Raw genomic sequence first — 13,427 nt, forward strand, 5'->3', positions numbered from 1 at the left:
CATTTAGGGAGTAGATTGCTTTTTGGTATAGGCAGGTAACTCCAACATAAGCACACAAAACACAGACACGACACAACACACAGAGCACTACGATACTCTGATTAAACCACACAGTTATATACACCTATTCTGATTCCCTTTTACATGTACACATACAAATGAGACAAGACTCTTCCTTTTTCTGTTTCCTTTCTCACACAGACCCACATCCCACCACTAACCAGTTTTATTGCTTTACTGATAAATTCAACTTTAGCTAGAGCAGTGCCTTTCCCTGATATCAGTAAAACACGGGTGACACAAAATTTTAATAGTAAACAAGCAAAGGAACAGATCACTGCTGAGCTGTGCTCACCATTGTGAGAGCTGAGGTGATGGTGATGATGATGATGCTTCCCCAGCTGTTGTCATTGGCTGTGGACTGCCTGTGATGTCACAAAGCACATGGCATCTGAGTGGATACATAAAGGTGAACCAAGGGGAAAACCAAGGCAAAAGTAGTTTTACTTCCCAAAGAAAACACAGTGGGAAATAGCTGTGGTGTTCAGCACTGGGCGGTCTCCTTCCATGCCAAGGCAAGCCAGCAGATGGAACAAACTAATCATCCAGCAGCATGCTGTGGATCAATAAGAAGGCAAGTTTTTGTGGCTTGAAACCAGATGGTATCCATAGCTAGAAGTTGTCTGCTGTCTGGTGATGGACCTAGCAGAAGCCGACAGATGTTGGTGGGTGGAAGCTGGTAAAGTTCGTATTTGGATGTTGGTGGATGCTGCAAGTCTGAAGCAGGCTGATATTTGTGGATATAAACTGGCTGAAATTCACCTTTGGAAGCCCAACAGAAACTATGTGGCTATTTGTGGATAGAAGCTGGGGTGTATATGTGAATGAATGGAGAATGGCCGATTAATGAATGTGTCTGTGCAAATGTCAAGCTTTGAATGTGTTTGAAACAAATGGTGTGTGTCTGGGTAAATTCAGAGGTGGCATAGTTCACCCTCTGGATGTGGCGTGCCTGGGAATTACGCATTCAAGAGGTTGCTCTCCAGGTGAAGGGTGCATGCGTGAACCAGTCAACATTCATGGGTGGAAGCCAGTGGAAGTTGGGGGCTGAAGTCAGGAATGAAATTGGCAGAAGCTAGTGGAGATGCCTGGGTGATACTGCTGGATGGTAGCCATTCCTCTCATTGTGTTTGTGCCTTTCACGGTTGTCAGAAGCTGGCAAGCTTTTTCCATAGACCACTCGTGAAAGTAATGAAGAGAGCAGTAGGCCTTAAGAAACCCAGCTTCTATTTCTAAATAAATGGCTTTCTAAATACATCTAGATGGGACGTGGGTGGCGCTGTGGGTTAAACCACAGAGCCTAGGGCTTGCTGATCAGAAGGTCAGCGGTTCGAAACCCCGCGACAGGGTGAGCTCCCGTTGCTCGGTCCCTGCTCCTGCCAACCTAGTAGTTTAAAAGCACGTCAAAGTGCAAGTAGATAAATAGGTACCACTCCGGCAGGAAGGTAAACGGCGTTTCCGTGTGCTGCTCTGGTTCGCCAGAAGTGGCTTAGTCATGCTGGCCACATGACCCGGAAGCTGTACACCGGCTCCCTCGGCCAATAAAGCAAGATGAGTACCGCAACCCCAGAGTCGTCCACGACTGAACCTAACGGTCAGGGATCCCTTTACCTTTAAATACATCTAAGTAGTGTTCGATACACAGACCCCCACCGCAAGACAGATAATAGAAAGCTGTGCAAATAGTTCCCCAGCTGTTGCCATTGGGTACAGACTCCACAGGGAGTCACAAATGGACGAAGTGGCTGAGGGGAAAGAGGCAGCTACTAGTGGAAAGGAAGGAGGGGAGCAGGACCAGCAGAGGGAAAAGGTGGGGGCTGGGGGTTGGGGGTTGGGCATGCAGGGCTAGCTGGAGATGCAGAAGGGAAATCTGGGTTGACTCCCTCCTGTCTAACTGAGGTGCCAACATTTTGCTCTCTCAAGGCTCCTCTGTGTGTCTTGCGATGCCCACATAGGGGTAAAAGGAAATAAAATCATGACTGATTTTGTCACGAAGAATCCTCCAGCGCTAGTCACCTTATAAGGTTCCCTGGGGGTCGAAAAGCCTTTTTAGCCGAACTCTGCTGTGTTTGGCAAGGTGTTTCCCTCAGGGTCAACTGCTTCAAACTTTTAGGAGAGAGAGACTCGGTGCAAAGTAGAGGCTCAGCACGCGAACTATGATGAGCCTCAGAGAACCTGAAAGTCCTGACTGATAGGTTTTCAAACACGAAAGCACAGAACAAAAAAATATGCATACCCAGCGTTCTGAGATGGTCCTCTGAGTGCTTTGCATCATGTGGTCTGCAAGTGAGCCCCATGCACCTAATGCACTCATTTAGCATTCTGAGAATATCAGCTTTCATTGTAAAAAGTCATTTTCTAGCTTTTGTGGTTGCAATTTGATCTCAGTACATAATGGGGGTGGGGAGGGAATCTGAAGTAATTCACTATATTTTATAAGCTGCCCACCCTGTCTTATAGGAACATGCTTAGTGAACATGTCCACTGATATAGGGCTTCGTGGAAAGGCAAAGCAATGTTGTGGTGAACTTGGCTATCTGCCCAGGAATGTAAAATCCCAGTGCATAAGATTTTTTAAAGTGCCTCAATCAGCCATAGGGGAGAGGAAGGCTGGGGGCTAAGTACCCCATACATTTAAAGCACAGTTCCCCTCACCTAAATAATCCTAGGAACTGTAGTTTACCTGACATACAATTCTCAGCACCCTTAAACTACAGTTCCCATGATTCTTTGCTGGGGGCGTGTGCTTTAAATGTATGATGTATACTCAACAAAAGTGAGTAATCATATCACTGGCTGAGCACATTTACTCATCAGGAAGCATGAGCTCAGCAAACTCTCTTATACTTGAATGATCCTCTATCAAAGAAGCAAAACATGCCAAGAAGCAGCTATGGGTGTTTCAAGATTTCAGGTTCCCAAGTGAGAACCGACAACCTGAAAGGAGACTGGGAAGTATCTCATATTGCATATGAAAATCATAAACAATTATGTTGGTCCATTGGGGTAGATGTATAATTTATTGCTGGAATGGCATACGAAAGATGAACAAGTGAAATCTGTAATGATTGAATGGGCCAGGGATGTGGGGCACAATATCATGATTGTGGATTGGGAGAAATTGTGGAAAAAAGGAATAAAATTTACAGCTTGTAATGTATTAAGAGAAAATTTGATGAAAATGATGTACAGATGGTATTTAACACCAGTGAAGTTAGCAAAAATGTATCATACTCATGATAATAAATGCTGGAAATGTAAAGAAAAAGAAGGAACCTTTTACCACATGTGGTGGACGTGCCCCAAGGTAAAAGACTTCTGGGAAAGGATTTATAATGAACTGAAAATAAAGTATTTATAATGAACTGAAATGAAGAGTTGAAAAACACATTTATTAAAAAACCAGAAGCCTTTTTACTTGGTATAGTGGGCGATGAAATCCCCAAAAAGGATGTTACTTTTTTTCTGTATGCCACAACAGCTGCGAGAATATTGCTAGCGAATAATTGGAAGAAACAAGATTTACCAACTATCAAAGAATGGCAGATGAAGATGATAGACTATATTGAACTTGCTGAACTCACCGGGAGACTCCGAGACCAGAGAGAAGAGCTGGTGGAAGAAGATTGGAATAAGTTTAAGGAATATTTGAAAAAATATGTTAATATTTAAGAATATCTTTGGAAGTGGATATAGGCTGTGGGGTTAGAAGTAGAAGATAGTGTATTTTAAAACAGTATTATTTGTAAGTGATAAAATGTGAAGTTTTTTATGGTTAAAGTACGGTAAGTGTGATAAAAAAAAGATGGTTAGAAATTATGAGATATGTAAACTGCTAAAGATGAAGTAAAATGAAAATCAGATAGGTGGGACTTGGGGAAGCCCATCTAACTATTTTAGAAAAATAAGGATAAGACAAGAATCCGTTTGTATTGTTTGTTTTTCTGTTTGTGTTCTTTATTTGTGTTATAAAATGAATAAAAAAAATTGGGGGGGGGGAGAGAATTCAAAAGCCACACTAGGGCAGCTTTAACAAGTTTGCAAATACTCCAGGATGCATGCAAACAAACAAAAACAAACCAAAGACCCTGCAGGCTTTAGAATTTTAACGTTGTGTCCTGTTTTTTCCTCTAACCCACCACTTACCTTTGCTGCAATTAAGATATGATCTCTGACCAAGAACTCTAGAAAAATTGTGGAGTTAGTGTGAATCTTCTCCCCAACTCCCATGTTGTCCGTCAGTGCACTTGAACAAGAAGTAATCAGCAGGGAAATAAGGGCCTGACTCAAGACTATTTATCATGCTGGCACTTCGCGCATGCCAGTCTCTTACAACTGCAGGATAATCACTGGAAAGGAGCACAGCCAGGAAATGGCAGTACAGAGCTAAGCCCAAGAACAGCTGCAAATGATTGCCCAAAAAGTTGCCAAGTGTTCTTCACCAATTGATTCCTTCTGTTTGGACGAGATAACCCTTTGGGTCCCTTCCAACTCTATACAGTATTTCTATAGATTTCTATCTACTGGGAGGAAAGGACAGATGTCCTTAATAACACTGGAAGTTATAAATGCAGGAGGGAAGAAAGAATTATTCAGCAGCATCATGGACTGGTTATTTTAGATGTGGTTGGGAAAAAGTGAAAATAACAAGACAAGAAAGAGCTCTGCCGGATCAGACCAAAGGCCTGTTAAGTCTAAAATCCTGTATCCCCAGTGTTCAACCAGAGGTCTGAGGGATGCTCACAAGCAGGACATAAGCATAACAGCATCATCCCCATTTGAATCCCCTAGCAACCGATATTCAGAGACACACTGCCCCCAATACAGCAGTATGGAATCTTCTAGTTAATTATGTTCGCTTACACGCTCTTAAGTACTCCCCAGGCTTTTATTCATGCTCATGCCTGCAAGCAGGAAAGACAACACCTAGGTAACCAGTGAAGTTGCTCCCAATAATGGATTGGGGGTGGACAAGGAGGAGAAGAGTCCGAAGGAGTTTCACTTATTCAGAAGGGGAAATTCTGAAAGTAAAGATGTTGCTGCCATTTGTTAATATTGATTCGTTAGTCTCTTTTTACTAAGTGACTTAACCAGAGAAAAATACCACACAAATAAAAACAATTAAGACCAGAAAATGTAAAACAATCAATACAAAAATGCATTAAATGCTCATCCAAGCTGGTACTGCTTGCATGTTGCAATGTAGCTGAAGTCCACACCTCTGACATTTGACACATTTAAACAGGATGACTAAGAGGAGACTTAACAACAGCAAAGATTTACATCTGTATACTGAAAACAGCAGTTTCTCATGCCTTAAGAGTTGCCCCAACAGCACAGCAACCTCCAGGTAGAAAACCAGTCCCAACCTACAGGTAGAAAACCAGTCAGTTCTGAACCTAACAAGTCCCATATTACAGGAATATCTTGCTGAAATCAAAGCGAGGCGATTAGGCAATTCTGTCCAGCACCAAAGGTTATTTTTGGAGCACTTTCAAAACCCTGTGGCTCCATTCAATCTGCATATTTTATATGCATATAATTATATTTGCACGACTCCTTTCTGGTGCCAGGTCATGCCTGCTGGTGCTAAACATGTCTTCACTTGCCTATCAACATATTTTGATGGTTTTATTTTTCGTTTCAGCAATTTGTTTTTTTTTAATAAAATGTTTATTAAGATTTTACACAAAAGAAAAACAGCGTGATAAAAAATACAAGAAAATACATTCAAAAAAGTAGAAAAAGAAGGAAAAAAAGGAAAAAAATATCTTAAAAAAGAAATAATCCATTTTTCAATATCTTTAGGTTCATTTGCTTATTTCCTTGACCTCCTCACACCTCCCCTTTTTGTATTCCCGTTTACAAAGTCCTTTCAGCAAATCCTTACCCTCTTTCATTTATCTTTACTCTATATTCTTAACCTATTATAACTATAAATTCTCATCCAAATAACTATCTATATTTACATATTCTTATAAGCCTTAATACCAAAACCACTTATTTTCAGTCCAACATCACTTTAACATTCATTAATTTTACAGTATTTCTGCAAATAGTCTTTAAATTTCTTCCAATCTTCTTCCACCATTTCTTCTCCCTGGTCTCGGATTCTGCCAGTCATTTCTGCCTTCGTTTCAGCAATTTGTTCCTGACAGATTGGCAAGTTCTCCAAGTATTCCATCAAGGGAAAATGACAAAGGACCATGGGATATACATGAACTCTTCTTCTTGAAGAACTCGGACTCTATGCTTTGGAAATCCCCAAATTATTAATGAAATTAGCACATGGTCTCAGCACCAACTCAGAGTACAGGTTACATAGCTCAAAATGTACATTGACAAGGGATGGGATACATGGCGAGGCATAAGCAAAGACTTGACGCATCCCTCCTGCTCTCCTTGTAAAGCAGTGGGATTTAGAAATTTTCTGAGCCCATCAGATATGCCATTATTTCATTTTCAAACTTTTCACCAACTTTCTTTTAGCCCAGGGAGATTGAAATCTATTCTACACCAAGGAATCTTATGCATCAAGAAAACTAAAAAGAAATAGACAAACAAATCACAACAGCTGTTTCCTTTTGGCTGTATTATGGTTGCTAATTTCCCCTTCATTTCACAAGACAAGCCATATGGTCAATAGGCTTACTCATTTAAATAGTAATAATAATAACAGGAAGAGTCATCCACATGACTTAGTGTCAATTTACAATTGCTGATGGCACGAGGAAAAAATGGGTATAACAAGGAAATTCCTGGGGCAAGTACTCTTTGGTGAGAAAACACTAATAGATTTAAAATAACAAAATATGCAGCAAAGTTAAACATAGAAATATAGGCTGCTAGATTTTTTTAAAAAATATCCCCTTATGAGTTCCAAAACCTCCCTCTTCCTTTAGCATAAAAGGCCACATATTTGGTCTAAAAAAAGGATAAGTAATAACTACTTTGTAAAATGGATAACTCTCCTGAGATCTTCCACTGCTAAAAAAAGATAATTTATTACCAAAATGCAGCCCCACAAATCCAAGGATAAAATGTTGGTGTTGCATGGATGTGAAAGCCAACACTATCTGATGTTTGAAAGCAAATCCTGCACTATGTCTTATTTAACATTTTCTGCACAATATTTTTAGCACAAGCATCCTTATAATACCATTATGCCTAGACAACTGAGGCCAAGAAAGAGTAACTTGTTCAAAGCCACCTGGGCACATAACTGGGTTGCCCCAGCCACTCTGAGTGGCTTCCAACAGAATATACCAAAACACATCAGAACATTACACACATTTAAATCTTCCCATAGTAAATGTTACTATGAAGGCCACAGTAACATTTCTATATATGTGAATCCTGCAAAGATGCTGATGAAAAGTTCCTTTGTTAATCTATCCTTACTTCTTTGCAGCAAGGATCAAAAGCAGTAAACCCTGCCTCTACAAAGATACTGCTGTACTGCACAACAACAAATTAAAAGTCAATTAAAAACAAGGAGATTGCAAAGTGCAATGAATTCAAAACATTTTCACAATGCCATGATTAATTGACTTTTAGCCATTCATTTAACCTAGAACATAAGCAAATAATTCAAGCCAAGTACTTATAGCACTAAAATTGGACATGCCATTACTATAGCTTCAGTTCATGATTTTGTTACTCTTGAAACATTAAAGTTTTTAATCTTCATCAGTTTGGTTCCTATTTTCTCTAATTTAGTTGGTCTGGAGTTCCAAACACACCCTTAGAAATACTAAATATAGTACCAATTTGCCTGAAGATTTAATGAGTTTCCCTTTACTTTTGCTACACAATTTTTTAAAGATTCAAGAAAAGGTAACTTCAATAACTTACAAGAAAAGTTTTGTAAAATTTCACAAATGATAGAGATTGAGTTTCAGGTGTTTACAAAATCATATGAAGAAAATAATTTGTGGTAAGATATATGAAATTATGTTATCATGAAGGATGCACTACTGCTTTATTTTAAACTACACAAAACAGTAATTAGGCTATTGGGTGAAAAGGCAAGAATGTACTCAGAAAATGGTCTCCCCCATTTCAGTAGATTTATGAAGCCAGTAGCTTCAGTGACCTTGGGATGAAAGTACTTCACAACATTTTCTGATTTGAGGATAAGGGCAGGATGCATTTAAAGGAGCAGACCTTTTTTGCACATTGCCAACTTAAGAGTTTGTGGGTATATACTTTTTGCCTAATATGGGCACAAGAAGGTTCAAAATAACAAAGAGTGCAAAAACATTAATGAAACTATGGAAGTTTTGTGAATTTTTCTTTCTTTCTTAGAGTCCACTTATGGATGAAAATATTTATGGAGCATCTTTTGCTCCATAAATATTTATGGTTCATCTTTTGCAGATTTTAATTTCCCTGATGTTGTTGCCTACTCAAAACTATGTCCCATTGAGTTTAATGGGATTTACTCCATGGAAATGAGATATAGGTGTGCAGACTACATCCACAATTCTATATGAACTAACGTGGGAGTAAGTCTCATGAACTCTTCTCTACTTCAGAGAAAACAGTATTAATTTATTATTTCATCCCATTTGTTAATTGCTTCCAATGAAACATCTTGAAGTGATTTAACAAGGAATACATATATGAAACTACTTTATGCACACAAATCAATTAAAATATTTTTATTGCTACATCTTTTTAAAGACATGTATATGACTGAACTGCGTTGATGTAATATCCCCAGGGCCAGTTTCTTACCAATCCCTATTAGCTGCTATAACAAAGAGGTAGGCACCTTAAAGACTTAAAGTTTAGCATCAGCACAGAGAATTTGTAGTTTTAATGAATTATGAAATGCTTTGTCAATCCCTTAAGAGTTTACTGAGAAAATGTCTCAACTCAGCAAGAAATATTTAGGTGCACTGAAGGGGAAAATAATCATTTCATTAAAGAATTTAACAGCATAATCCTATGCATGCCTTCTCAGAAGTAAGCCCCTTTGAGTTCAGTGAAGCTTTTCCCAAGTTAACAGCACAGAGGATTGCAGCCCAAGGCTGTATTCTGAGAGTATGCCCCAAAGAACTCTGTGAGCCTTAGAAGTAGATATGCACACGATTAAGCTGTAAGCTCCTTGTATACCAAATATTTCATACTATATGTGAAAATGACATTGTTTTAAAAAATAGTGCTGGTGATCTGTTAATGCCAACCTATCACACTAAACTAGTGTCAGTTAGATAAATTGTTTCTATATAATGGTGAGAGAAGACAATTCCCACCACAGTTTCTGTGAGCATTTTATTCCCCCGTTAGCCAGCGGATAGCCATCTGCCAGGCACCTAAACAAATGTGTTAGAAAGATGTTTGGCACCATTTCATGAACTTAAAACTACTGTTACATGCCCAGGCTGCAGTAAACAGCTCCACAGTCCACACTGCTTTGATCCAACTGCTACCATAAAAACTGTATTTATAAAAATACTAATTCTGTAGAAATGTAACTTGTAAACACAGAGAGAGCATCTCTTGTTTCCCTGAGAGGTCCAAATGGAGGCCGCCACTAAAAACACATTTATGTAGGTATTCCGCAGACTGCACCTGAAAGCAGTTATAGAACCATAAACAATAGCAGAGAGTAAGGCCTGGGAACTAGGAGTGCATGTCAAGTTCTAATGCTAATCTGCAAGGACTCTCATAGTTGCTTCTCTGAAAGCCAACTGCTGCTGTACATGAGCTGAAGTGTGCATCACAAGAAGGAAATGCACAATAGAGCGGAGCACACTTACAGCATCCATGCACATCATGGGCGGACACTCATAAATTTGAAAAACCAATTCCATGCTAATGGAGCACACAGAGATTAATTTAAACTTTCAAGTGTTATGACGGGTTTCAGCACTGAATGACTTAAAAGCAAATTGTGCTGTGCAGCAGAGGCAGCCAACAGGATGTCCTCCAAATGTTGTTGGACTCCAGTTCCCATTGGGCACAGCCAGCATGGTCCATGATCAGGGATAATGTGAGAAACATCTGAAGGTTTCTCATTCCTTACCTAGCTTGAATGGAAGTCACTCTTATTAGTTACGGATTTTTCTCTATTTTGTTACCCAGTACAGTAACTAGAAATGTCAGAGACTGGACCTGGGACCTTTTACATGCAAAGCATGTATTCTGTGATTCCTCCTCCCAATCTAATAAACTGTTTTCATATTTTAATAGGAAACTACATGTAGCTGAACGTGCTCTAGCCAAACCCTTTACATTTGCAAAATCTGTTTAATCTGAAATACTGCTGACTTCCAAGGCCAAATAATCTCTTCCTGGCAAACTGAGTCTTCCTTTAGATCTATTTTTGTTTGCACTTCTTCTTGCAAATTGCCATGATTTGCATAGATAGCCAATGCACAAAAGGCCACACAGACTATATGCCTGCTCTAAAAGGGCTGTCTTTGAGCCTTCAGGCAAACACCTTCAACAATAAATGTATTCTGTTACCATTTTTTGTTGCATATAGGCAAGGTCACATTTTTCTAAGCCTTTATTTCATGTAGTAACAGCCACTGATGGAATGAATTCTTGGCATGCATAAAATATATTGCTTTCAACAAAATCATAAAATTAGTATACAGATCCAGCATGATTTGGTGGCTGAAGTGCTTTGACTTAGGAAGCTTACATCTGAACCATTTATCATCTGTGAATTTTCTAGGTGGCCAAGAAAGGAGTGATTGAGGTGTTACAGTTTTTCCAAGTTATACTGCATATGGGATAAACTCAAGCAGCTACTTGAAACAAGACATGCTTACAGTGACTCAGATTTGCCAGACCCTACTTTACAGTAGCCCAATGTTACAATGAGGCAAGGGATGTTTTTGAAAAAGTGTGCCAATTTCACCGATGTCACTCGACTTTATACAATTAAATATCAATACAGATTAGGAAGCAGAAGAAAACAAGCTGAAAACAAGCAGAAGTTGAGAATGTATTTTTGACTCATTCCTGTGATTTCCATTTAGGTAACTGTCCTTGGGAAGTACAGCACAACTGACATGCACAATAGTGGCTAATGGAAGAGCCTTGCTGCAAAAGCTTTCTAGGACACTTGAATCAAAATATCCTAAAAATAACCTTAGACTAGGAGAGAGAGAGAGATGCACAACCATTTTTGGGAACGATGGAATTGTCAACACTCTAGTGCTACAGGATTAAAATTCCTTTAGGATCTTCCCCACCCTCATCCTGGTTTTATATTCCTTTAGTGCCAATTAAGACATTACGTTTTGCAGTTGCCATCAGAGCCTTGCAGCCAGTATTGTAATTCAGCTCAAATTACAACCAAGGATAGTCATATAAAACACAGTGACAATGCACATGTAAAACAAAATTTTAAAAAGATGAATCCTGGTTGTCTTGCCTCATCTTCACGATTTCCAGATGATCTATGCTAGCAACAAAAAACATACATGGCTAATAGACACCACAATTACAACCACTACACTTAAAACATTCAAACTATCATATTAAATTGTAAGGAGTTCTCTAGAATGGCAAGTCCAGTTCAATTCAATTTCAGTGTTGGACTGGTTGGCTGGCTCTAACCAAGCTAGGTGTAGGTGAGGAACTGATTCATTAAAATAGTGAAGTGCAAAAGGAGATGAGGAAATGAGACTCATCATGTTACACATTTGCTGGTGTAGGCCACAGAAACTGACATGCCCTAAATCAGTGCTTCCCAAACTTTCTGTCCCACAGACCACTGAGTCGTGGCAGATCACTTAATGAGTTCATGCCTGTTGCAGCAATTCTAATATGCAATAGGTGCTGGTTTAAATTGTATTTTTATTGCTTCTTTTGTATTTCATATATTCCACCTGAATGAAGCTTGTGGTCTACAGACTATAGTTTGTGATACTCTGCCATAAACCATTCTAGATTTTTTGAGCCAGGTGGCTCAGAATTAATTTTTTTCTTGATGCAAGACAGAAGCAATGTGCTCCTGTGAATAAATTATTTCACTTGGGATTCATGCATTCCTGATAAGTCCCAAACTCACTGTGAGACCTCGCTGTATTTCACTCCCAGTATAGCATATCTAAAATAGCATTTGAGTGGCCTTCACAGAATTTCTTTGAAGGTAAGTTACAAAAGCACTCTATTAATCTACCTCCACTCTATGCATGGCTGATTAGAAGTACTGGTAAGTCCCACAGAGTCCAATGGGACTTACTGGCAAGAAATTGTGCAAGAACTGCAGCCTAAAACTTCTCCGTGTGTGCTATTAGTAATCTTCCTTCGTGCAATTTTCAAAGGACTCTGGGATGCCACTCTAAGTCTTTTGCACAAGGATGTAGGAAACAGTAATCAGTAGAGACTCTGCCAACCCCAGCAGTACTGACATGCAGGTGAATACAGCCATCCATACTCAATAATAAAAGCCTAAGCAAGCCAATATAGATATATGAAGAAAGAAAAACTGGCATCCTGGATTTACCAAACACACAAACGGTATACCTTCAAGTGAAATGCACACACCTGTTGCAAATGCAGACCCCGCATCAAAGACACCAGGCGTGGACATGGCATGTAAATAAACGCACCAAGGACTAGCAGGAGCAGCATCCCCCACCCCAAAGGCAAAAGAAGAAGATCGAAACTGAGCAGTTTTGTCCCTTATTTCTCCCCCTCCCGCCTCGGAGCCCTCTTCGCTCCCTTACCAGCTAGCCCTCCGCTGCCTCCATCTCCTCCGTGCCCCTTTCTTCTCTGCAGGATGAAGTAAGGGTTGGCCCTCTCCGTGATCCACAGGGCGTTTGCCAGCAGCACCTCCTCCGGGTTCACCCACATGCTCCCGGCCAAAGACAAAGGCAGCCTGGACGGGATTCGCTTCAGACGTCTGATTTCGCTTTTAAATCATGCGGAGCCCCGGTTGGCTTCAAGCGCCCTGCCCAGCCCAGCCCAGGTAGGAGCCCGCAACGCCCCGGCCAGAGGAAGGTACATCGGGGTTAGAAAGGGCAAGGAAAAGCAGCACCATCCCCACCGGTCCTCCAGCCCCGGATCAGCCCCTTCTCCAAGCCGAGAACAGTGGCAGCAGCTAGGCGAGAAGACTCGCTCGGTGGCGGACGCGGGGATGAGCCGAGCGGGTGACCTCAGAGAGCATCAGCTGCGACGGCTGGGCCCGCCCAGCAGCCTCGCCACCTCCCAGCCTCCTCACTGCATTCAAGCTCCGGGAAGGAGCCGCTTGCGGAACGGCGCCCCCACTCGGAAAAAGGCGAGTTTAGCAGCTGCTCTCCTTCCGGCACAAGAGCTCCGCTGCATAGACGAAAAATGCAAAAAATAAATGCAAAAAAACCAAGCCAAAAACCACCCTCGCAATGTCTGATGCTAACGAG

General features: G+C 40.5%; 1 protein-coding gene across 2 annotated transcripts in view; it reads right to left on the reverse strand.

The window, feature by feature from the left end:
- Nucleotides 1-13,175, reverse strand: part of TBC1D9 (TBC1 domain family member 9) — a 53,611-nt gene extending 40,436 nt beyond the window's left edge. Inside the window, exon 1 of one of the 2 annotated variants that reach the window (XM_082237549.1) lies at nt 12,756-13,175. In XM_082237549.1, coding sequence (XP_082093675.1) covers nt 12,756-12,882 — 127 coding nt within the window. In that variant the 5' untranslated portion in view covers nt 12,883-13,175. The remainder of the gene's footprint in view (nt 1-12,755) is intronic. The other variant, XM_082237550.1, reaches the window with a different exon arrangement.
- Nucleotides 13,176-13,427: the final 252 nt, after the last annotated feature.

The sequence above is a fragment of the Podarcis vaucheri genome, assembly GCF_965113315.1.
Source record: "Podarcis vaucheri genome assembly, chromosome: 9".
In the NCBI taxonomy this organism is placed as follows: domain Eukaryota; kingdom Metazoa; phylum Chordata; class Lepidosauria; order Squamata; family Lacertidae; genus Podarcis; species Podarcis vaucheri.